This window comes from Colletotrichum lupini, chromosome 2 (assembly GCF_023278565.1).
Source record: "Colletotrichum lupini chromosome 2, complete sequence".
Classification (NCBI taxonomy): Eukaryota; Fungi; Ascomycota; class Sordariomycetes; order Glomerellales; family Glomerellaceae; genus Colletotrichum; species Colletotrichum lupini.
This window is the reverse complement of record NC_064675.1, coordinates 954,385-978,384: the sequence shown is the minus strand read 5'-3', so window position 1 is coordinate 978,384 and position 24,000 is coordinate 954,385. Positions and strand designations below refer to the sequence as shown.

Genomic DNA, 24,000 nt, shown 5'->3' with positions numbered 1-24,000 from the left:
TACACGAAGCTAATCCCCAATCAATGTTCATGATTATGGTTTATCTATGTCGGTGTTTTGCCCCTTTCGAGCAATACCAGCAATATCGGCGATATCCCTCACCATTGGATGAATATCAAATAACGAGCGCATTCCTCGCAACGTCAAGACATCCCACCTCATTCCTGGATGCTGTCAGCTCTCCAACTGGCACTATCCTTGGTCCGTCGCGCTAGCTCGGCGCGGGTGCCCCACGCCATCAGATTTTGTGCCAATCTATTCGGGCTCTCATTGGCCCGCAAGCTGGCCATCAAGGTTCTCCGCACTAGCTTAACCATCAAGGTCCTCACTCTGAAAGTCGAAGCAGGTGCGTTGGCGGACCTCCAGTCTTTCTTGCACGATAGTTGCATGTATCTGTGTTGGAAGTAGCTGACTTTGGCGATGCTTACCATGATTAAAATCCACATGTCCTTGCGCATGATGGATAGAATCATGGAGAATAACTACAGAATACCTTGCACTGGTCGATTTGCGCTGCTCTGTCTTTGTTTCATGAATGCGGAAGCTGCAGGGGAACAGGTGCTGGGTTGTCTTTGATAAGAAACCCGTGAGGTAAGAACAAGGTGCGAAAGTGGATCTACATCGACGTTTGGCCATCAAGGTCCTCACTTCCATTTTGCGCATCCGCCTGTGCCCGTCCCTGCGCCTTCCGCCCGAGCCTGACACCCGTGCCGCTCTGGTCAACCGTTCCTGGGTCTTTCCAAGTTCTCTCTGCACATTCGTCTTTTGCCCAAGGTACCTCTTGCTCGGTATCACCGTCGACCTCGAGAAAGTGAACCGTCAAAACTCTAAACATTAGACAGCTTTTCTCGACCGTCCAACAATCGTTTCGAGGCCACCGATTTGTTCAGACGGGTTCCCTGCACGTCAGGATATCGTTTTCGTACCTCGTCGTCCAATAATTCCCTCTCGTAAATTTTCTTTTTGGTATCTATCAGACGCCGTGCGATAGAACATCGATCGAGTGTCCCAAAGAAAAACAGCACACAGCAATCCACCTTGACGTCTCCCTTTGATCAGCCGCGCCATACCAAAGAACCACAGAAAAACCACCACCGGACAGAAGAACCGAAACAAGATATTTCCTCTTCCTTTGGTCTGCAAAGTGCCGGGTTTCCCGCTTGCTTTTGTGGTTCCTCCGTCCTCGTCGAGTCCACCCTGGCTGTTTAAGCGGGGGGTCCCTCCGTCCTCTTATGCCATCCTAACCCCCCTCCGCGACCGACGACCATCCGGGTTCTCGACACATCTTGCAACGCCGTCCCACGCCGCGCAAGTTCGCAGCCACCGCAGCCCACTCGCCCTCCCTCTCTTCGAGAATCGACAAAGAGAATTCCGATTCTTCATCGTCTCCATCAGAGTATCCCCTGCACTTGGCGCATAATATATGCTGCCCAGCGCCTGTCTCGGAGCCTCAATCCTCTCTATCTACCAAGACGCCAAGCTGCGAGCCAAGACGTTCGAGGACCCATCTCCCAGGACCGCACACCTCGCCCTGCCGCCCTTCAGCTCTTCGTTGCTCCTCTCTGCCGCCATCTCATTGCGCCTCTCAGACGACGTTGGCCTGTCGTATCACCTCGGTAAACGCATCTAGCCGCCGCTCAACCCAGTCTCTCGGAGACGCACAGGCTTCGAGCCCAGTCCGCCGGCACTTGTCACATATCCCCGGTCGATCAAGAAGCCGTTGCTCCAACCTGTACCACCGGTGGTGCCTCGAGCTCGTCTACTTTGCTGTCACAGCCTTCCAGGTACTTACCTGTCTGCGGTGACCAAGACCAGAGCCTTAAAGCAAGCACCCGTCGCAGGCTCTGCCAGCATCTGTAACGTATTCAGCAAGAAAATCAGCAAAAATGAACCCTTTGGAAATGTCAGCGGCGAAGCTCCTCGCCCTCCGCCAAGATGATGGCTCCGGTGCCGATGCCGTCAACGAGTGCGGTGCCGCTGCCGTCGATGTCAGCAACAAGGGACTGCGTATCGCCTCCATCTTCATCATCATGGTCGCTTCGATGCTTGGTGGTTTCCTCCCTATCTTCCTGGCCAGGACCACCAGAATGCACGTTCCCAAGATGACCTTCTTCATCTTCAAGTATGTCGGTACCGGTGTCATTATCGCAACCGCTTGGATGCATCTGTTGGCCCCTGGTGTCGAGGCTCTGCACAACGAGTGCTTGGAGCCGATGCTGGGCAGCTACGACTGGGCTTTCGCCATCGGCCTGATGACCGTCATGGTCATGTTCCTGATTGAGATGATCGCATCCAACGTCGCCTCGTCTGCTTTCGGCAGCCATGACCACGAACTTGGCCACAGCAACAGCATGGCCACCAAGACCAAGGACATTGGGACCGATGGGACGAGCGCTACCGAGGTTTGCCCCCACGACGTTGACACTGAGAGGGGTGCCGGCTTTGTCGACCCCAAGAAGGTGCCTGGACTTCCAGACGACGTTAGCTACCCGCCCGGTGGAAGGGATCATCTCGGCCATGCTCGCGACCATACCGAAGGAGACAGCCACAACGGCCTCGCTGGCCAGTTGATTGCCATCTTCATTCTCGAATTCGGTGTCGTGTTCCACTCCATCTTCATTGGACTCGTCCTCGCCACCAGCGACGAGCTCGTCGTCCTCCTCATCGTCCTTACTTTTCACCAGTTCTTCGAGGGTCTCGGTTTGGGCTCTCGTCTTGCCACTGCCACTTGGCCTTCCCACGGCCGCTGGTGGCCTCACATTCTCGCCATCATCTACGGCCTGTCGACACCCATCGCTATTGCCGTTGGTATCGCTGCTCAGCCGAACAGCGCCAAGACCCAGACACTTGTCAACGGAATCTTCGACTCTATCAGTGCCGGTATTCTGATGTACACGGGTCTGGTTGAGCTACTGGCCCACGAGTTCATGTTCAACCCGCAGATGAGAAACTCACCGCTCAAGGTGCAGCTTTTTGCGTTCGGCTGTGTCGCGCTCGGTGCTGGTGTGATGGCTGTCTTGGCCAACTGGGCCTAGGTGTGACGGACTGACCATGACGGACGTTGTGTGCAAACGAACGATGTAGAATTGGTGAAAACGGAACTGGAAATGGTAAACGGATTATGGGGGCAATCGGTGAAAATGATACCTAGGTCGGTGAGCCGGTGTTTAGTGCACGGTGTGGAACATTACTTTCGGAGGCATTTTGGATTTTGCATTAGGAGGAGTTTTGCATACGCCTCTCAGTCAGGCATATAATGGGATAGTGATAGAATGAATGTTTGCAATCGCAATTGCTTTGAGTTGAAAATTGGCATTGGTGATATTGTAATTGCATATGAGCTTGCTCTGAAGATGTGATGACTATTGATCATTGTGGCTGGTCGTGCGGTAGTACGAAACCACTGCTTCGTGACAGCTCAAGATACAACGAGAGGCTGCAAGCTGCGGTGATCGAACTCATGCAGATGGTTTCTCATAATGTATCCTTGTCATCGGAGTGAGGCTCTGGCGTCTCGAGCATGAGCCCCTCATTGAGTCGAGCATTGGCCCCACATGGAATGGCGCTGAACCGGAAATATTAGATAATCGACGCTCGGACTCAATGGAGGGTCTCGGTGACTCGGTATGGTTAAGTGAAAAAAAAAAGAAAAACATTTTTGAACCGATGACACACGTGATCTGTCGCCCCGCAGGGCAAAGAGCCCTGCGCCAAGCTCCGGGCACCACCAAAAATTTACCATCGCAACTTTCGTGAACTTGTGCCTCTCGATCTGTTGACCGACCGACCCCATCGCCAAATTTACCGCCCAGCGCCGCACCCAGTCCACCCTTCTCCCCCCAATACCCAATCAATACCGCAAAAATGGCCGGTGGAATCAACGTTCGCGATGTCGATGTAGGTTAACACCACGTTCTTCTCCATCTGGAGACCTCTCAGCCGAAACCCAAACACGAAAAATCGCAAGATTTCTTCGAATGCTCGAATTGCGACCAAGATCACCACAAGAGTACTTTCCGATGACACCGCACTGTCCACGCCACATCCTCGAAAGCCCATTGCGCCGCCACTGCACTCCGGTCACGATCTCGCGAGTACACCCCGAAGCTTGATCTACATCCAGAGGTTGTTGAAATAGACCCTCTTGGTGCATCTTGCGGATGTCGCGACCATGACACATGGGGGAGGAAAGAGAGATGCAAAGTGATGACAGGAAGTGCAAACCAGGCCGGGCTCATCGAGTTGTGGAGGACATGTCGGCGAGGATTACAATTGGGAGAACAGGGATACACAATTTGAGGATACGGAGCAGGCGCGAGGGAGTCGAAAGACTTCTGATGACGGAATCATGCTAATTGGTAATCTTTTTCTCCGGTGCAGGCGCAGAAGTTCATCAACGCGTACGCCGCTTTCTTGAAGCGTCAGGGCAAGCTGCCCATCCCCGGTATGTTTAATCCCCGATATCCCTCCTCGAATGACAACTCGTCGCTGACCAATCTCCGCCATCAGGTTGGGTTGATATCGTCAAGACCGGCCCCGCCAAGGAGCTCCCTCCCCAGAACATTGACTGGTTCTACGTCCGCGCCGCCTCCGTCGCCCGCCACATCTACGTCCGCAAGACCGTCGGTGTCGGCCGCCTCCGCAAGGTCCACGGCTCCGCCAAGAACCGCGGTGTCCGCCCCTCCCACCACGTTGACGCCTCCGGCTCCGTCGACCGCAAGATCTGCCAGGCTCTTGAGAAGATCGGTGTCCTCGAGAAGGACGAGGAGAAGGGTGGCCGCCGCATCACCCAGTCCGGCCAGCGTGATTTGGACCGTAAGTTGCCTTTCTACATACATGTCTTCTCAGAGCATCCATGCTAACGAACCACAATAGGTATCGCCCAGACCACCGCTGAGGCTGAGGAGGAGGAGGATGACGAGTAAATTATTCCCCCAACACGATTTAAAAAGTTGTTTGCGGTAAAATAAAATGAGGTTCCGGGTCATGGCTACGGCAATGGGCATTGGGTTAGGCGTCTGAAAATGGATTACGGGTTTCATGATTGCAACATTTGGAACCACACCCAAATTCAAGTTCCGTCTTTACCTGGTGTTTTGATACTCTTTTGACATGTAGTGTGTGTGTGTGCTACACGCCCCGCAGAATTCACGTCGAACCTCACGTCGTCTTCACTGCTGTCGCTCCTTCCTGCGTGACACGATGCTGCGTGAGTTGAAGCGTGGCTCCTTGACGTGATCGACTTCCATACCCTACTCACCATCCAATCTCATGCTTATCCACCCCCTCGCCGACGCGCTCGTGATTGACGCGGTTGCACACTCCTTCCCGCATCGAATGATCGTTTCACTCACTTCACTACCTGAATTCAGCCAACTGAAGACGCCAGTCTCAGGTTGAATATCTCAGGTTCAACAACACGTCCACGATTACTAGCGCTTCAACGCTTGTCACCACGTGCCGCCTGATATCAAAATCCTCGCCTCATTCACACCTTAGTCTTCCATCCTCCCGGCACTTCTTTTCTTCGTCAGCCTGTCGCTATCCTTCTGGCCTCAACAGTCTATCCCAGAACGCATCGCAACTACGCGCAGTCACGAACTTGAGTCTCATTACGGCAACTGCACCAGCTCACTGAACTTATTCCTCCCAATCGACACCTTTCTTTCCTCATCCTTCCGCAGGTGTTCTATATACAGCCTGACTGCTCTCGCTTCTGTCACGGGTCTCCTGCAGCTACAAGTCTTCGCTGCTCGTGTCACTGGGAGTGCCGACCTGTCGCTGCTTCAATATCTCATAAACCTTTCACGGTTTCATTGTCATTGACTTCGCCGGTCTGCTTGGTGTGTATTCCCATACCCTGTACCTTCCTTCCCGCGCCTAGTTCTTCCAATTGTCGCGCTCGCGATGCGTTGAACTTCTCCTTCACTGCTTTTCCTGAGTATCCTGATTACACCACTGACTTGACGCAAGACTACACGTGGACAAGCTTTGCTCACAGTTTGAGCCCCTTCTCCAACTCCAATTCATCTTACTGGGACGGATAAGTTGTCACCAAATAATCAAGCTTCCTGCTCAACTACACTTGCCGAACCAAGCAAACAGCATGAACTACATTGTTCGTTCCACCGCTCAAGGTGCTGCCAGCACTGGAGAGGAGCGGATTTCTCCTGGTCCGGGTAAGACATATCCCTTTGCCACGCATATGTACTTGGCTTACATCTCACTCAGTCATCGTCTTAGAGAGAAGATCATGTGATGTTGCGGTACCTAGTGTTGAAGTTCACCGCCAAAATCTGCCACCCACGATCGATCGCATTGTCACCCCAGGCTCGAAGAAGCCGGAACACACCGACATCGAGGTCGCCGTCAAGAGAGAGCCTGTTACCGAAGGTGATTCCTCTACGCAGTCGCCTAGGAACATTTATTTCTTCAAGAGAATGGTGGACGGCCGCCCCCACTTCGATGCTCTGCAAGAAATTGGTTCAGGCCGAAGGCAGCTGAGTGACGAACAAGCGAATACCGAGTACGCGCTTTGGGAAACTGAACAAGGCGATTTTATCTACAAGCAGTCCGGGACCGACTTCCGAGTGCTGAAGTGTATCGGAAACGCTGAGTATCGCGGCGAGGAAGGAGACGCCCAAGTGAAGCACAAGTTCGCCACCAAAACCTTGGGCTTCATCGCCATTAGGGGTACAGATTCCTCATTGGATGTTCTCAAGCTCGCTGTGAGCGGCACATCGTTCATTCCTCTCCGGGAGTCGAAAGACAACTTTCTCTACCATGCGCGATGGCACCGACGAGTGAAGAGAATGGCTCGACACCTCGGTCTCAACCTTCGGACCTTCTACGATGGCGCCGGCAAGCCGATGACGGCAGATAATTGCGGCAATTGGAGAGCAGGTCATATCGAAAAGAAACTCGCCACATACATGGTCTATGCGATGGTGTTCGCCCACGATATCAAGCCAGCAGACAGCCACGACATCTCCCTCAAGGACTTGAATCGACTTCGCAAACGCCTCCGATACCAAGGCCTCGCGCCTCATTACGAAATCCATATCAGCAGAGCGCCGTGCGGTACGCCTCAGCGCCCCGGCCAGTGCATCCCGTTCGTCAGAAAGCTGGGCCAGGCGGCGGGCATCAAATTCACGGTTCATTCTTAGGAGAACAACCTGATCCTTGATGGCTCGGTACCTCACAGGCCCAGAACACGACCGGTGAATAAGGAACTTTCCGCTCTTCATTCTCAAGAGTATCTTGCTGTCTCCAGTCTCAGCAGCGACTACGACAGCGAGGAGGAGGATCTGCTAGTTCACCTTGCCGAAGCCGAGGGTCGCAAAGACGACATTGTGTATGATGGATTCGAGATAGCAGAAGACGAGCCTCGCACCTACGATGCTTGCGCTGCTGATGGCGATGAGGCCGAAACAACTGACACGGATTCCTCTCCCCTGCCTCAGCAGCACATACCCCCTGAAGTTGCGACCAAATTTGGCGAGAACCTGCGGGCGAAATTTACTCGAAAGGAGAAGCACACCACAGAATCGACCCCCGAGACTACCGAAAGCACTGAGAGTGTCGAGGAAATTGAGCGAGAACTGTCTTACGTTGATCTCGACCGTCCCCCTTCGCAAAGCCAGTACTGGGAGGCCCCTGCTACCGCGTCCACCGACGTAGCACGGCCGGTGCGCAGAAGTGCATCAAAGGCCGACTCCAAAATGAGACGGTCTCTCAAAGTGAAGAAGAGGAGGGCAAAGGCGCTCGGGAATAAACATTCAGGTAATACCCAGACGTGGAACGCTGTGCTTTTAGGCTGCTGGCTGACAGCATGCTGGACCAGGGGGCTCTGTTTTTGCGGCTCGCCTGGGGGCGATACTCGGCTTAAGTCAGCGGATTGGTTGATGCAGCTAGCAGATTAGTTGCGCCGTAAAGCAAGTGTCAAAGGGTGGCTCTAACGATTGGGGAGTTTGAGAATATCTTGCTGGAATTATTTTATCTTTTGGAGTTGGAATTCGAATTGTTTGATGGCCATGCCGCTCTGACGGCTCGAGATTGGGTCATGGAAGTACGGGAAGTTGAGTAGGTTGCCTTCAAAGAGGACAGAGATTGGGTTTCCTCATGTAAGACTATCACAGCTTGGAAGGTTCGCAACTACTGAGGAAGACGCAATAGTATCACAGTCCAGCAGACAGCAGAAAGATTATTATGTTAAACTACCTTGTCCTCTTGATTTTTTGTTGTCTTTCAATCACGAAGACAGTAAAATTACATCGAAGACTCTGCTTTCAGAAATTAAGAGCTTTCATTGCCTAAACTCGAGACTTTAATCTGAGTCGTTCCCCAAACTTGTACAACAACCATACGGCAGGGATAAAAGCAACTCCAATAAACCCAAGAATCGAATTGCCCCATCCATCACCCACAGCTTCATACAACTTCCCTCCGCAAAGCGGAAGCAAACCCCCACCTAAGCTACGCAACACGGTGCTCGCGGCAACCGCGCTGGCTGCATGCTCGGTGAAGGCATCGACCAAGTACGAGTTGATGGACATGAAAATGAGGATGGTACCGACTCCCACCAGGAAGGTGCCAACCAGCGGCACCATGAAATGAACGTTGTACTGCAAGGTCCAGCCGTACAGAAACAAGCCGACCGGGACTAGAAAGCTGCCTGGTATCAATGGCGGAAGTCGGTATTCGGGCTTCATCTCTCCTTTGCCGGCTATGGCTTTCACAAGCTTGTCGGAGAGAGCTCCGAGGGTTACGTTTCCTACAATGTTTCCGATGCCAAAGCCTAAGTAAGTAAGGCCGATTTCGCCTTTACTGAGCCCATATCGGCTCATGAATGTCGAGGTCATGGTGGTGAAGATGATGTAGATGAAGCCGTAGTTGACTGCGGCGCAGATAGAGAGAGTCAGAACAATGGGTGAATAGACGAGTAGTCTGGTCGGTCGAATGATTGCGTTCAGGAATGTGGCCCGCGGGGGCTTTTTGGATACCAAAACGGATGATATCTCCGGGTTTCCGTATTTCTTACGTAGTCTTCGAGCTTTCCGTCCTAGTAGAGTTGGCGCATGAGTTTCTCGGAGCAGTAGTAGCGTAGCGATGTAGATCGCTCCCATCTATTGCACATCTCGTTATGTCGGATTGGAAGTCCAATTCGACCGCGGCATACAGCCGACTGCGCAGGGGCCAATTAGGGGCCCTATTTACAATTATCATAGCTAGCCTAACCTATAGTTAAAACCTCCTTTTTATACTTACTACGTAAATATTTATATAATTTAATTAATCTCTTCGTTAACTACGGTTCGAACTAACTACTTTATAATAGGGATACTAATACTAATTAATAATTAAATTTTATTATTATAAATTAGTAAGGTATCTCGTTATATATAAAAAACGACCTCTTAATACCGTACGAAATAAGAGATTTATATTAATTAACTTTATAGAAATAAATAAAAAAGGAAGCGATTCTTAAATACCGTACGGAATTAAGTAATTATAGCCCTTTATTACTTACGAGAGGTCGACGTTTATTATATTAAACTATATTAATTAACGGAACTACTTAAGTAACTAGCCTTTTATCGTCGCCCCGAGTAGCTTTTTTATTAAATAACTTTTTTATAGCTGGCCCGTAATTAGAAATTAACTAGTTAAATTAATAAAAAGAAATACCTACGTAACGACTACTTACTTAATTAATTAGTACAATAAACGAGCTTAATAATATAATATAAAAAAGTACCGCGCGATTAAAAAAAAGGATCTTTAAATATAAATATTTTTACTTAGTAGCGAAAGTAACCTTATAGGAGTTATTAAGCTAAGAGATCTATAATATATAAAAAAGTTTATTATTATAAGGATTTTATAAATACGACCTTAAGCTCGCAATCTAAATAACCTCTTTATAACTCCCTTAACTACCCCCCGGGTATTACTTAAGAATATAATATAGGGGACGGTTTAATAAGAGAGGAGGGGATTTAGAGGTTTTAATAATATTAAGTTAAAAATATTATAAATTTTAAAGATTAACTTAAAAAGAAGGCGGCTACCCTAAAGTAGTCCTACGACCTCTTATTAAAGTTATTATTAACTTAAGAAAAGGCTAAAAAAACGAGGATCTGAGGGGAAAAGAAAAGAATCCTCTAAAGGGTTTTTAAAAAGCTTCTTTTTATACTAGCTCTTAGTATAAGATTATTAATTTTAAAAAATTAACTAAGTAATAAAAGGAATTGCTAATAAGTAATAATTACCTAACTATAATTAAGCTATAAAAAAAACTACTAAAAAGATATAAAATAGGGCATTTTTAATAAGTCTTTAAAATCTACGATTTTATGAAAAAGAGGGCTTAACTTCGTTAACCGTACTTAACGGCCTATACGGTTCTTAATAGCCTATATAGCTCTTTTACGAGCCGCCCGGCGTCTACTTTTAACTATTCTTATAGAATACTACTTTAAAAAAAGTAGGTTAAGGAAAGAAGCTATTTAGAGATTATAAAGAATACGAGGCTTAAGAAGCTAGAAGTATACGGGATAGCGGAAATTGGTAATTAGTAAAGATCCCGAGACTAATTACTATATCTTTTTATAATAATATAAACGTCTATTATTACTATTATTAAAAAGAACTACTAAAACCTACCCTTTTATATTAAATAAAAAGGAGGATCTTAGTAAGTACGATAGCTAGCGATTTAAAAAAGTAATAATAATTACTAAAAATAGTAAAAACGAGAATAATAGCGAAATAGCAAGAGGAAGCGAGAATCTCTTAGACCTTAATAAATTCGTTAAGTAGTAAAAGTATAGATTTATTATAATTAATATACGGATTAAATATATCCTTATTAAAATTAAATACGCTAATAATTATTAATATAAGTATAAGCTAGAGTACGACCCTTAGCGAGTTAGGGTAAAAAAGAAGAGGACGAAACCCGATTTTAAATAGAATCCTAATCCCTTATAAATAAGTAAATATTAACCTAGATTATTAAGGAACGTAAATATATAGAATTGCGGATTAGCTTAATAATAAGTAAATTAACGCAATATTAATCTATTTAACTAAGGGTTATAAAAAAAAAGGGGCTATAGGGGTAACCCCTATTTTATAAAATTATAGATAACTTTAGTTATTAACTAGACGAATAGTTTATAAGCGTAAGCTTAAGAATTGCGAAAGTAGTTAATAGATCCCTTTATAAGCGAGGGGTATTATTAGTATAATTATAATTACGAGAGCTATACGAAATATTAGTAGCGATAATTATAGAAAAAGAATTCGTACTATAGAACTAAGTATAGGTCGATAGAGCGTATAATTACTTTAACGAATTTAGAAAAAGGGTAAACGATTTAGATTTCCTCTTTATAATTACTAACGGAAATCTATTATTATAAAAGGATATACCGGGGTAAAATATAGTATTAGAAGTATAATAATTAATAATTTTACTTATTTTAATTTATAACTCGTTACTATTATTAATACGAAATTCGGCGCCGATTAGTTAATAAAAAAGGAAGTAAACGACCCGAAGTTATTAATAATACGTAGCGACATAGGGATCGTATATAAATACTAAAAATCTAGTAATAAATACGAAGTAATTTATAAACCTTAAAAAGATCTTTTTAAAAAAGAAATTATATTCTGGGGGGAAGTATAAGGTTTTATAAAAAACCCTGACGATGTTTTATAATTATTATAAAAAAGTCGGAATTAGGGAATATTAGTATTATTTAGTAATTAATATCGTACTTATAAGTAAAGCCTTTAATTATTATTATAAAGCGGTACGTAATTTTAATTAAAACGACTTTTTTAGTATAATTAACGTAATCTAAAGCCGCTTTAAGACTTACGATAGGAACTTAGAGCTCTTATCTAAACTATAAGCGATCTTTTTTATATCTATAGCTAGGATAATAAAAAGTAAATTACGAGTAGAGATTTTTAAAGAGCTTATTAATTAAATTAATAAACTAGTAAAAACTTAGTTAAATAAGGGAATAAACGAGCGGAAAGTCGGATATTTTTATATTATAATTTATTATATATTAAAAATAAAAATCACCCTATACTAAGTACCCGAAAACTACGAGACGCTTTACTCGAGGCTAAGATTTAGTTTTAATATTAAAATAAAAATATTATGCTAAACTTATTTTTAAGTATACGACGGCCCTTATTAATAATATTAAGTTAATTAAATATATAATAAAAAAGGAAAAGAGGCTAAATATAGTAATTATTAATAAGGAGGCCTAGATTTATTAAATAAGTAGAGATTTAACTTATAGGTAGGGTAATAGAAAAAGTAATATTATATTTATAAAAAGGATAGATATTAGTTAAGTAACTATTCTAAGGAAGAGCGTACTAAATTATATAAATAATATAAAAAGTCGAGGGTAATAAATAGTAAAACTAGCCCTTATTAGTTTAACTAATTCCTTATTATATATAAGGGTAGATCTAGGGGTACGGAACTTAGTAATAGTAGCTAAAGTAGTAGCTTAAAGTATATACTTTTTATAAGAGATTCGGAAAATAAGGAAGATCTTATCCCCTATATTAACGAATTAGATTATAATAAAATCGACGATATTAACTACTCTTTTTTTACCCCGTTAGTTTCTAGAGGATATACGAAGCTAAACGAATAAAAGGTAGTAAAAGCTCTTAATAAGTAAGTTTTTATTTATAAATAATAAGGGAAGGTCTTTTAAATAATAAATATAGAGGCGGCTAAAAGGGCGAATTTAATAGGGCTAAAGCCTATTTTTTTAATAATTAAGGAGAAGATGCTATCTCTTTTAATATTTAAAAAAAAGGAATATAGTACTAAATAAATTTAGGGGTAGCTAGAGGGGTCCTTTTTATATTACTTAAATCCCTTAAATACTAAGCTCGTATAGGTATTTTATACGAGCAAAAGGTACGGCCTAAACGATTTTTATAAGATTATCTTAGATACTAGGGTATTATAATAGTTAATTAGAAAAAAAGGGTAATTCTAAGCGCTATAGAAGATCGCGCTAATAATACTTAATATATTAATAATAAGTATTATAAGGATTAGTTTTAGCCTAAGTAAGGAAATTATCGCCCTAGGTATAGTAAAAATAGAGACGTACTTCGGAACGATAACTTTTTATATTTTACCCGTTAATACCCTATTTTTCTTATATTTAAAAGATATAGATCGATTAAGTATTATATTCGATAATATAAAGAATAGAATCTTTAGTAATAAGTATTTTAAGATAGTTAAATAACGATAGGAGTATACGTTTATAAAGCTTATTAATAATACGAAATTAATTAATTACTTAACGAAAAATAAGCTTAGAAAACTATACTAGAGATTTAAGTACTCGTCGGTTACGAGGCTATATAACCTCTTAGAGTAATTAAATAATAATAATATCGAAATAGGGGTACTAGAGTAGTTAATAAAAGTATATTATTAATACTAAATAAATACGTAGAGCTTACGTAAATTTAAGTTTAAATTACGTAATAAGCTTAACTTTAACTAGGAAATTATTATTAATATTTTTTATTTAAATAATTAGCTAGTACTATATATAATTAACGTAGCTATATCCTTCTAAGTAGGGTAATTCTTTTAGGATTTATAAATAAAAATAGTATAAGTAGCCTTATAAAAAAGCTAGATTAATATATACTAAGGACCGCTAGACGGTATTAGAACTAACGCTAGTATTAGCTTTAAGTTAGTAAAATTTAAGGATAATACAACGGCTTACGGTATATAGCTAAAAGTCGTACTTATTAAAGCGTACTATAGTATTAGAAAAATAAAAAGGGCATATTAGTAGTTAAAAAGGGCGTTTAGAATTATTAAAGAGGAAAATCCGGATTTTATTAATAATAAATGCCTTTAGATAGTACTTAAATACTATAATAATACTATAGGGCCTAACGGACTTATATTAACGCTATTAGTATTTAGAGTATATTTAAAAACGACCTTAGCCTCGCTACTATTACTAAGCGTAAGCTAACGAGCTTAAGTTATTAAAAAAGTAATACGAATACTGCGTAAGGTAAATATAAAAAAGTAAGTTAACGAAGTAATTACTACGTATAATAGGCCTAATATAAGGGATAATTTAGATATATTACTAAATTCGGATATATAAGTATAGTACGAAATTACTTAATAGTAGGCTAGGCTATATAAGTTAATTTTTATTAACGAGCGCTCTTATATAGTTATAAGAAATTATAATTAGTTACTCGAAGTATTAATTATAATAATTAGACCGTATTATATAGATCTTAACGAGGTAATTTCTAACTTATAAAAAGAAAAAGAGCTAAGGGAAACTATATAACCCGCGGTAGAGGTATAGGAAATTATCCTTAACAAAATCGTCGTAGTAATACTAATAAATAATAAGGAAAAAGAAATTGCTAAAAGGGTATTAATATTACTAACGAGACGTTATAAAAGATTATAATAATAAGCCCTAACGCGGCAATTTATTATTAATAACGAGGTAATTAATACTTTTTATATAATAAAAAAGAAAGCCGATTTCGAGCTAGCGATTAAACTACGTAAAAAAAGCGTAATTATAACTATTAAAAAGCCGTATAAAGGATTAGATCTTATTAAAATAAATACTTTTTATAATCGAGGGGTTTATTAATTTATCCTATACGACTTAGAAAAATATATAAACCTCTATATATTTAAATTATAAATAGTTCGTAAGATTAAAGGGAAAGGAATACCCTAGCCGTATAAGAAGTTTAGATATATAATTTAGAGGTACGGCGACGTTAAAAAGGCGACGCTACTTATATAATTACTTATTATATAGCGCTATAGCTAACGATTAATAATAGTATTAATAGTATTACTATAGAAAAAGGAATATAAGATTTAGAGCTATAATATTACCTAGGCCTATACCTAATTAGCTATAAGGCTCATAAGGAAAATCCTAGCCTATTTACTAAAAGAAATAGCTAGTAAGTACTTAGAAAGTACGATTATTAAAGTACTTAAGTTATTATATAGGCTCGTAGAATTAGGTACTTATTAATAAGCTACTTATTATAATTTTTATATTAATTAATTATTAATAATTACCTTTACGTATAACCTGTACTTATTAATTACGGAGTACGAAGGTAACTAATTTAGGATTATTAAATTATAAACCGACGATATATTAGGCCTATTTAATATTAACTTTATAAAGAAAGAGGATAAGGAGCTTTAAAAAGTAAGCTTTATAATAAAGCTAAAAGAGGTCCTTATAATAAATACCCCCTTAGTATTTAATAGCGGGATTTTTATAATCGAAGGGGAAACCGTCGTTTTTTAATAAAAAGGGTAGGGCGAGAAGATTAACCTTATTAATTTAAATACAATTAATATTAAAAAGTAATATAAGGCTAAGCTTATATAAGGGGTATATATTATAAATATTTATTAATTTAAAATAACTTTTAATTACGTTAAGGTAATATAGGTTATAAATTTAACTAAATAAGACGTCGAGGTACTTAATAAGCGGCTTAAGTAATAATAAACGAATCTTAATTAAGGTCTCGTTTATTACCTAATTAACTTTATAATTAGTAAGCTTTACGTTTTTATTAATAGGTTATTTATAAATAATAACAACTTTATTTCGTAATTAGGGTATATTATTATCCTAGCTAATGAGAGTATAAGTAAGAGCGAATTTATTATATATAGTAATATAATTTATTATTTGTTAATTAAAAATAAGCGGGTAACGAGAAGTATATTAGTATTAGAGGTTTATAGTATAGTTAACGGCGTTAACTTCTTTTATATAATTTTAATAACGCTAAGGAAGATTACTAATTAAATTAGCCTTTTACTTATTTTAACGGTTATTTATATAGATTCTTACTTATTATATAAATGCCTTATTAAATTAGGAACGACGAAGGAAAAGAGGCTTATAATTAATATTATAGCCCTTAAGTAATCGTATAAAAGGTGCGAAATACTCGAGATCCGTTAGATTAATAATAAAAATAACTTCGTAAACGTTTTTATAAAAGTAGTATTAAATAAGGGATTAAAATAATTTATAAGTAGTAAAAAAGTTATTATACGAATAGAGGGATAAATTATATAAAAAGAGTAGAGAAAAGAGGGGAAAAAAGACGACTTAATAAACGGGCCCGAGGTTAAATTATACCTCTAACCGTAGCGGTTAAATTAATAAAAAAAAGAAAAAGTTAATATTAAATTAGAAATTTAATTCGACCGCGGTATATAGCCGACTATATAGGGGCTAATTAGGGGCCCTATTTACGATTATTATAGCTAGCCTAACTTATAGTTAGAACCTCCTTTTTATACTTACTACGTAGATATTTATATAGTTTAATTAATCTCTTCGTTAACTACGGTTCGAACTAACTACCCTATAATAGGGATACTAACACGTTAGTTATGAATTCCTATTGATCTTGACTTGTTACTCGTGGGTGCATGCCGCAATTGCTAGGAACCAAAAGTTCTACCGCCAACTAGTAGCCACCGACAAGTAGCTTCCAACTAAGGGCCCAATGGCCGGACCTAAAAGCACTGGTAGGTTCCAGACCGCAAGCCCCTTTCCTCGTTCCTCCTGGATAAACAAATCCGAGACGCTAGCTCGACCGATAGCCAACGGGCAGGAACCAACGAGGCCAGTGATGAGACGGAAGACGATGAGCATCGGTAGTGAAATTGACAGTGCGCAAGCAACATTGGCTAGGATAAAGAGGAGGGAGTTGATGTGGTAGAGAATTAGCCGGCCGTAAAGCTCGCTCAAAGGTCCGTGAATCAAAGGTCCGAAAGCATAGCCAAGCACGAAGATGGAAACACTGAAGGATTCGAGATCCACGTTGGTGGAGTGAAACTCTCTCATTGTCTCGCTCGTACTGGGTGCGAACATTGAAGAGCCGAATGGCCTTGGAAAGAGATTGTCAACATCGAGGCAATACCGCTTTTCGAGTCTTGGATGATAGAAACTTACGAGATCAGGGTGAGTGTTGACATGAGAAGGACGTTGATCCACTTCTTCGACACTGACCAATTTGTTGGTTTCTCAGCATCGTCATCTCCTTCCCAATCAACGACAACTGGAACGCTCGCCCCTTCAGCGCCATTTTCGTCAACTACAAAGGTTGCTGGGGCCGTTTCTGGTTTTGCCATCTTGTTAGCAGAAATTACAAGAAGCAGCGTAACTTCATGGCCTTACAAACATCGAGTTCCCCAGCAACCCACGACCATCGTCTTCACTTATACAAATATCGGTCAACGGCAGCGTACAATCATCGGCTGGCCGAGTGGGTCTAAACCGACATCTCGACCTGGCCGGACATAACGGCCTCGAAGGAACCCCTGCTTGCTGACACGGAACTGGCTCCACGCTGGCGAAACCGGCCCAATGATCATCTTGCCAGTTGTTCCACACAACGGCTAGGGCAAATCTGCAACTGACGCCAGCCCAAGTTGGATAGAAGCAACGCCATGCGAATGTCGTCACTTCGAGTATCGTCCCGACTACATTACTCGTTTTGCAGTCGCGATTGTTTATCCGGGTTTACTGTGGCGTCTTTCACCTTGTGTTGTCTTCATTGGTCGTAATTGCCGACGGGCCGTGTTTCTGATATCAAGTTTTAATGTCGCTTCGTCCATCGTCGTTCTGCCAGTTGCATGACCAAGCCGTCATGTATTTGGCTGTGGGTGCTGGCATTTCTCACTTCCCATGATTGGTGAGCTTTGCGGAGAACACGGTTCGCCTTAACCGTTCTTGCTGGTTGCATTCCATTGACTTCCTGGCCACTTGCTGCAAATATGTGAGGACATCTCATAGCGATTTCCTCGGATAAAGAATCTCTAAGTCTCTCCACTTGATATTTGCTACGGCGTTCAGAGCTGAGCATCATCCAGAGCCACTGATGCATTTCTTCCGCCCCGACGGCAAAAGTGGGTTCTTCGGGGCCGACTTCGGACGGAGTCCGCCCGAGCGCAAAGAAATCTTTGGCGCACGTGCCTTCGCTCTCGGATTGTGTCACTCAACAACTCAACAGTGTCGTTGACCTCCGGCATCGCGAATCACCTCTGTAACTGAACTCATATCCTGTCATTACCACAGCCTGCAGTCAGAAACTACAAACGCTTCACAATGTCTTCCACCCCATCTCAACCACCACCGGCCACCGGCCCCTCTGCGCAATCAGACCCCGCCACCTTCGCTCACATCGAGAACTACATCTCAACCCGCTGCAACGCATCCCCAATCTACGCCTTCCTCTTTAACCCCGGCCTGAAGCTCACTCATGCCTCCAAGGGACTCATCATCGCACGCCTGCCCGTCACCGCGAACCATTTGAACTCGTCAGGAAGCATCCACGGCAGTGTCTCGGCGACCATTGTGGACTGGGCTGGCGGCTTGGCGATCGCGGCATGGGACCTCCGTGAGGCAACGGGTGTGAGCGTCGATATCAACATCAGCTACCTCTCAGGCGCCAAGTTGGGAGACGAAATTGAGATTGAGGGCAAGATTGAGAAGGTCGGAGGCAGCTTGGCGTTCACCCACGTCAACATCTACAAGGTCAACCCAGCCGACGGGACCAGGGGCGCCACGGTGGCGAACGGAAGGCACACCAAGTTCGTGAGAAGTCGATGAAAACTCATGAGGAGTGAAAGGAGTGCGACTAGTGCTTGGAGACTGGGTACGTTACCTAGGCCCAGGGCACCAGGCGGGCCATCATCACAAGGCTGGTTCATGGCTGCTACTGCTGCTGCGGCCGTTGATGATCGAGCTGGATTGATATTGGCTGGCGCAATGAATTGTATGAATAACTAGTAGAAAGACAGATATTAGAATAGCAAGGTTCGTGATAGCTGCCTAAACAAAGTCAGTATCTGAATTCACTGTTCGGCATGCCGCGGTTGAAGCTCACGAATCATCAGTGGGCAGATCCCGGAGTTGACTCCTTCTCGTCAGTTTGTCATCAGCTTAGCTAGCCGTTGAGATATGACATACTTACGGCCGTTATCGAGGGAACCAGAATCGTCACATGTTGAGGCCAAAGACGTCTGGTTAGGCTAATGTCCATCTACTGGCTCACGCTTAATAGGATCGTATTGGATACAACTCTGGCCCAACACAGTTCGGACTCTGATTTTGTTGTCTTTAGCAGAGTCGACATGGGGGTCGGAAATCTGACAACGTGGAAATAACGGAACTAAGCGCTAATATGAAAAATATATCCTGATCCGGGTCTCAGCACAGCTATGAGAGATGTTGTACCAAAGCGGGTTTAAAGGCCGTTGGACGAAAATCAGGTCCGGGTTTCGAAGGATCGCAACCGAGCCAGGCAGCAAAATACAAGAGACCCGTTGCAGCGTTGCTATCGAGGTGTCTGTAGGGTAATATGGTTTGATCTGGCCAGACGTGCGCTAGTGCTTATGCCGGAGGTAACCCTGGCAAGCCCTTACCGGTCGACCGAAAATGTTAACATCACCCGCTTCAGGATGACCATCCCGGCTATCATTTCGCCTTTTATTTGACATCGTTCTTCATCTCGAAACTATGATACTAGCATATAATGAGTGACTTTTGCACCACATACCATGCGTTAAACCAGCTTAGCGCAGCAAAGTATCCAGCCACAGATTGTCCATTCGAGTCATCATGAATGATCTTCGCCCTATGATCACAAAGTTTGCCCTCGACTCTAAACCACAACAAGTCCGAGCAAGCAAGCCAAAGGTTCGCAGTGGCTGCGTCACCTGCAAGTAAGTCACATATAGAGGATCTGCCTTACTCAATCGTAGTAGTGACACTCATGCCACCTCTAGGCTTCGCCGCGTCAAGTGCGACGAGGGCAGACCAGCGTGCGCGGCTTGCTTGAAGTACCAAGGCCACTGCGGAGGCTACAAAGAAACCAAAACTAAGCCCTCCAAGTTACCACCCAAGCATCGGTTACTGTATCCAAAACCGAAACAAGAAAAGAGCAGAGTCCTCGATGTACTTCTTGAGCCAAACTACTCGACTCTCGTCTTCTCGAGCCAGCTGGAGAAGGACCACTTCGACTACTGGCTATCCTTCACCAACACCGCCATTCTGTTCCGATCCGATCTGCTCACACAGATTATCCCGCAACTCTCATGGAACGACCCAGCCATTAAACATGCAGCTTTGGCCGTAGGCGCCGCGGCCCTAGGTGCCACCACTCGAGAACAACGTCTCCTCGGGCGAGGTAGATTCGACTCGGATGCTCTGTTCCACTACACGAAATCGATGAACATCCTCTACTCAACACCAATGTCTCTCGAACGTACGCTGACAGCGTGTCTTTTGTTCATCATCTTCGAGTGCTTTCGAGGCAACAAGGCAGCTGGGTTGAACCACATCAACCACGGGTCCCGCATCCTTGACCAGTGCCCACCAAGCCAAGGCGCGGATTCGAGCCCCCTGCTAGAAGAAGTCATGACTAGTTTCCAGTATCTGAGTCTCCAATCTTGGACTCACGGCGGAGCGCACCCGAAAGAGACAAAGACCCGAGTACCGTGGTGTTGCCGCGGACGCAAGACGCGGTACGCGGTCGACGAAATGCCCACGAAGTTTGAAACGCTGGAGGCTGCCCGCCGCTGGTGGAACGTCGTTCGCCACCACGTCGAGCACCATGCACCGCTGTACACTGGGTTCATAGTTGAGGGATCTACCGCTCCATTACCAGAGAAGCCGCCGCTTGAGTACACCTCGCCGAGCTCGCAAGCACGCGTCCGGAGTTTTGTACGCTTCACCGACGCCTGGCACCTTGCCTTCCAACCGCTCGCCGTCAAAGCAGAGACCGAAAAGGAGGCGGACTTCAAGAGCTACTATAAGGCCATCAGCCTCAGAATACACTACTTGTACCTCTGGAGCGTGATACGCTGTGCCGGCTGGACCGATGTGGAGGACACCAAGCGCATCACGCCCGCATTCATGGACATTATATCAATGAGCAGACAGCTCCTCGAGGTCCACGATGCGGAGAACCGGAGTGGTGCAGAGGCAACAGAGATTTTCACGATCGAAGACGGCCCGACTTGGCCTCTGTGTACTGTGTTCCTCATGTGCACAATGCCTGGAGTAAGACATGCTATCGTCACACTCTTCAAGGACTTCCCTCGGCGTGACGGGCTTTGGGACACAAGTACATTCCTGGTCATCATGGAGTGGGTGAATACAATGGCTTCGACGGGTCGTATCACGAACGACCAACGGCATGTTGTCGACTGTAATGTTGTCTTTGGCGAGTCCTCCGTGACCGTTGAGAAACAGCTTTGGGACCCTGTGGTGTTGGATTGGGAGAGTCGCAGTGTATGCTTTAGCTACTAAGTACCTGTACGGGTTGACCATGAATGATTGTTCATACTCTATGTGACAGCCTAATGTAACTATGCGCTGACAGGGAGAAGGTCGTTGTCTACGTACTTTTTAACTTAGACAAGATAGTATGGTGACAAGAAACCATGTTAAGCAGCATCTTATTCTGGTGTGCTCCGTATCTTACTCTTACCGCTCACGCTGCCTGTCTGATGCCTAGGTGGGCTGCCGGCGGGTGTTGGTCTGCTAAAATTCGTTTCGCACCCGCGGGATCCACGGAGAGACGAAACCGACACAAGTGTGTCAGTCTTCCAACTGCATACAAGATTGACTTAATCGAAGGAGCATCCCATGGCAAGGCAAACCCTGTATTCTGAAGGACTTACTGTGTTTATTAATTGTTATCAACACCGTCCCACCACGTGAAGGCTTAAACCCAGTAGTAGGAGCCCAGCATAGAAGAAATAATGTAGTAACACGGCCTAGTGGAATCACTAGGTGTATTGATCTGTAACCATTGTTCACTAAGGATATGCAGCCATGGATCTTGTCTAGCAGATAAGTCATCACGACATCACAAAAAGAGAAAAATAATGATTTCGTGCATGTAGCCATCGACTCGATGCATCGAAGCCATCGGGGTTCCATCGGTCACCGTCGTCCAATGCGATAACCTCACAAGCAATGCCCTGTCTCTTGAGAGTTTGATTCGTCCCTTATTTTGACTGCCTAAGCTCTTAGAAAGCTAAGCATATAGAGCGCATAGTATTGGATGGCAGCTGCCAGAAATAAGCCCTTCGTGTCGTACTACGAGCCCACCGCTTCGTCCGGATTTTGAAACGCTTTGACACACGCAAGACAACCTGTATCAGACAGCCCCTTGGAGCAGTGCCATATTTTATAGAGCCTAGATGATGGTAGGGAGGTAGGGAGGCGCTGTCTACACCTGTCCCAGTCATGCCACAACTCGCCTGCGGCATGCCCGCCTAGAGTGCCACTCAGCAAGTTAGTGTCACATATCTCTGAACAGCACGGTCCAATTACTGGCCAGGTGTCCGCTGCCAGACGTACAACCAAGCTCCTATGGCAGCGCGTGAACTGGAGACTTGGTGTTTCAGGAATCCATGTTGCCCTTGGCTGAATTCATCCCGTCGGTAGGGCTCCCCGCGCCAACACCATGTCTGCCGCGGATCCGGGGCCAAGAAATCATCAAACGAACGAAAAAGAAGGATTGGGCGGTAGCTTAGCCCAGAAGAGCAAGCGATCACCCAGAAGAGCCAGCTCCTTGCGCTGATTAACACCGAAACCGAGAGGCTGAACAACGGGCCCATCGCCCTATCCACCCCTTGTCTATAGAAGAACAAGCATCCTGCAGTATGCCAAACCCACTGTCGCGGATGTCAGGCGTCTCGACCTCGTTTGAGGGAGTCAGCACTGCAACTCCACGAGGACTGAGGAAGGAAAAGAAGGTAAGAAATAAGCTTAGAATGCACATGTTATAGTGCACGAGGGTCATATTGCCTTGACGCGACTGCGTATAAAGGAAACTCATTTCCGATTATTCAACATTGATCTTCAGCAAACAACTTCCAATCATCGCATTCCGTCTTTTATCTTCTACTGCTGCCAGGTGCACTTTAACTATTATAATCAACATATTTCTTCGACTTTCCGTCAATTTACACCTATCACCACCACCATGCAGTTCTCCGCCATCTTCTTGACCGTCGCTGCCTTTGCCGTTGGCAACGCTTTCGCAGGTGGGTAGTTCCTATCCCATTCTAAACCGCCTGCATAGTACACGAGGTATACTTTGTTACAATTCGCTAACTACGTGAAAACTATAGCTTCTGTGCCGCGCAGTTTCGCCGACGGAAAGGGCAGCGCTCTGTTTGGAAATGTTGGGACGGCATGCTCTGTAGGCGCCAAGGATGGCGAGTGCGATCGATTCGGGCGCTGCGTTCAGTTTATTCCTCCCAACGAGCAGTCTGTTCTCAACCAGGGAAGGGAGGTAGCCACTTGTACTGCAGGTGGACAGACCGGCACACTCTGAAAGGAGTCTCGAGGACATTTGCTCGTGAGATCAAGTCTTAGATGATGCTTGAGACTCATGGTCCAATTCAATCTTACACGAATTAATTGTTGTGCTCAAACAAGGTCTGCAATATACCGGTACAAGCACAGCAGTGTCTCTCTCGATGGTTGGCTACGAGATTGGCTAAGCCTTAACCAGGACTCATGCGGACCTGTCATTGGAGCTCGAGGAATCACTGAAAGTATGATAGTGAACAGTGTATACTGGATGAGATGTGTGAACAGTAGAGGCACCGATTAAAGAGAAAAGCAAGAGAGGGTAGCTTCGTCATGTCTTCTTTAGGCGCATTTCAAAGCAAGAACGTTGTTCTGCCCGCCCATCAATCTGAATTATTCGTACTAGAACCAATCAATAGCCAACTCAGACGCCCGCCTCTGGTTTATTTTATGCAACCTGCCTATCAACCTGTTGATTGCCAGCACTAAGTGATGTGTGCGGCCGTCACCCGTGAGTCGGCCCGTGGCCAGTTACATATATAAAGCC

The 24,000-nt window shown here is 44.1% G+C and overlaps 10 protein-coding genes across 10 annotated transcripts; 7 read left to right on the top strand and 3 right to left on the bottom strand.

Moving 5' to 3' along the window:
* Nucleotides 1–33: 33 nt before the first annotated feature.
* CLUP02_02676 (uncharacterized protein) lies at nt 34–458 on the bottom strand (the record flags this gene model as incomplete). Its single annotated transcript, XM_049281706.1, has 2 exons — nt 34–164; nt 194–458. The coding sequence occupies 2 exons, from the start codon at nt 456–458 to the stop codon at nt 34–36; spliced, it is 396 nt and encodes a 131-aa protein (XP_049138849.1).
* A 965-nt stretch (nt 459–1,423) lies between these two features.
* Nucleotides 1,424–1,630, top strand: CLUP02_02675 (uncharacterized protein; the record flags this gene model as incomplete). Its single annotated transcript, XM_049281705.1, has 1 exon — nt 1,424–1,630. The coding sequence occupies one exon, from the start codon at nt 1,424–1,426 to the stop codon at nt 1,628–1,630; it is 207 nt and encodes a 68-aa protein (XP_049138848.1).
* A 256-nt stretch (nt 1,631–1,886) lies between these two features.
* Nucleotides 1,887–3,035, top strand: CLUP02_02674 (ZIP zinc/iron transporter; the record flags this gene model as incomplete). Its single annotated transcript, XM_049281704.1, has 1 exon — nt 1,887–3,035. The coding sequence occupies one exon, from the start codon at nt 1,887–1,889 to the stop codon at nt 3,033–3,035; it is 1,149 nt and encodes a 382-aa protein (XP_049138847.1).
* An 829-nt stretch (nt 3,036–3,864) lies between these two features.
* On the top strand, nt 3,865–4,925 carry CLUP02_02673 (40S ribosomal protein S19; the record flags this gene model as incomplete). The annotated part of the gene is made up of 4 exons (XM_049281703.1): nt 3,865–3,897; nt 4,381–4,444; nt 4,510–4,815; nt 4,876–4,925. The coding sequence occupies 4 exons, from the start codon at nt 3,865–3,867 to the stop codon at nt 4,923–4,925; spliced, it is 453 nt and encodes a 150-aa protein (XP_049138846.1).
* A 1,181-nt stretch (nt 4,926–6,106) lies between these two features.
* On the top strand, nt 6,107–7,888 carry CLUP02_02672 (uncharacterized protein; the record flags this gene model as incomplete). The annotated part of the gene is made up of 4 exons (XM_049281702.1): nt 6,107–6,137; nt 6,331–7,111; nt 7,274–7,688; nt 7,844–7,888. The coding sequence occupies 4 exons, from the start codon at nt 6,107–6,109 to the stop codon at nt 7,886–7,888; spliced, it is 1,272 nt and encodes a 423-aa protein (XP_049138845.1).
* Nucleotides 7,889–8,312: 424 nt separating this feature from the next.
* Nucleotides 8,313–9,125, bottom strand: CLUP02_02671 (uncharacterized protein; the record flags this gene model as incomplete). Its single annotated transcript, XM_049281701.1, has 1 exon — nt 8,313–9,125. The coding sequence occupies one exon, from the start codon at nt 9,123–9,125 to the stop codon at nt 8,313–8,315; it is 813 nt and encodes a 270-aa protein (XP_049138844.1).
* Nucleotides 9,126–15,749: 6,624 nt separating this feature from the next.
* CLUP02_02670 (uncharacterized protein) lies at nt 15,750–15,911 on the top strand (the record flags this gene model as incomplete). The annotated part of the gene is made up of 1 exon (XM_049281700.1): nt 15,750–15,911. A coding segment is annotated over one exon (162 nt), but the record flags the coding sequence as incomplete, so codon positions are not given.
* A 563-nt stretch (nt 15,912–16,474) lies between these two features.
* On the bottom strand, nt 16,475–17,251 carry CLUP02_02669 (uncharacterized protein; the record flags this gene model as incomplete). The annotated part of the gene is made up of 3 exons (XM_049281699.1): nt 16,475–16,479; nt 16,634–17,007; nt 17,073–17,251. The coding sequence occupies 3 exons, from the start codon at nt 17,249–17,251 to the stop codon at nt 16,475–16,477; spliced, it is 558 nt and encodes a 185-aa protein (XP_049138842.1).
* A 976-nt stretch (nt 17,252–18,227) lies between these two features.
* CLUP02_02668 (C6 zinc finger protein) lies at nt 18,228–21,434 on the top strand (the record flags this gene model as incomplete). Its single annotated transcript, XM_049281698.1, has 3 exons — nt 18,228–18,716; nt 19,701–19,846; nt 19,910–21,434. 3 exons carry the CDS (start codon nt 18,228–18,230, stop codon nt 21,432–21,434), a joined length of 2,160 nt encoding a protein of 719 aa, XP_049138841.1.
* A 1,687-nt stretch (nt 21,435–23,121) lies between these two features.
* On the top strand, nt 23,122–23,475 carry CLUP02_02667 (uncharacterized protein; the record flags this gene model as incomplete). The annotated part of the gene is made up of 2 exons (XM_049281697.1): nt 23,122–23,182; nt 23,270–23,475. 2 exons carry the CDS (start codon nt 23,122–23,124, stop codon nt 23,473–23,475), a joined length of 267 nt encoding a protein of 88 aa, XP_049138840.1.
* Nucleotides 23,476–24,000: the final 525 nt, after the last annotated feature.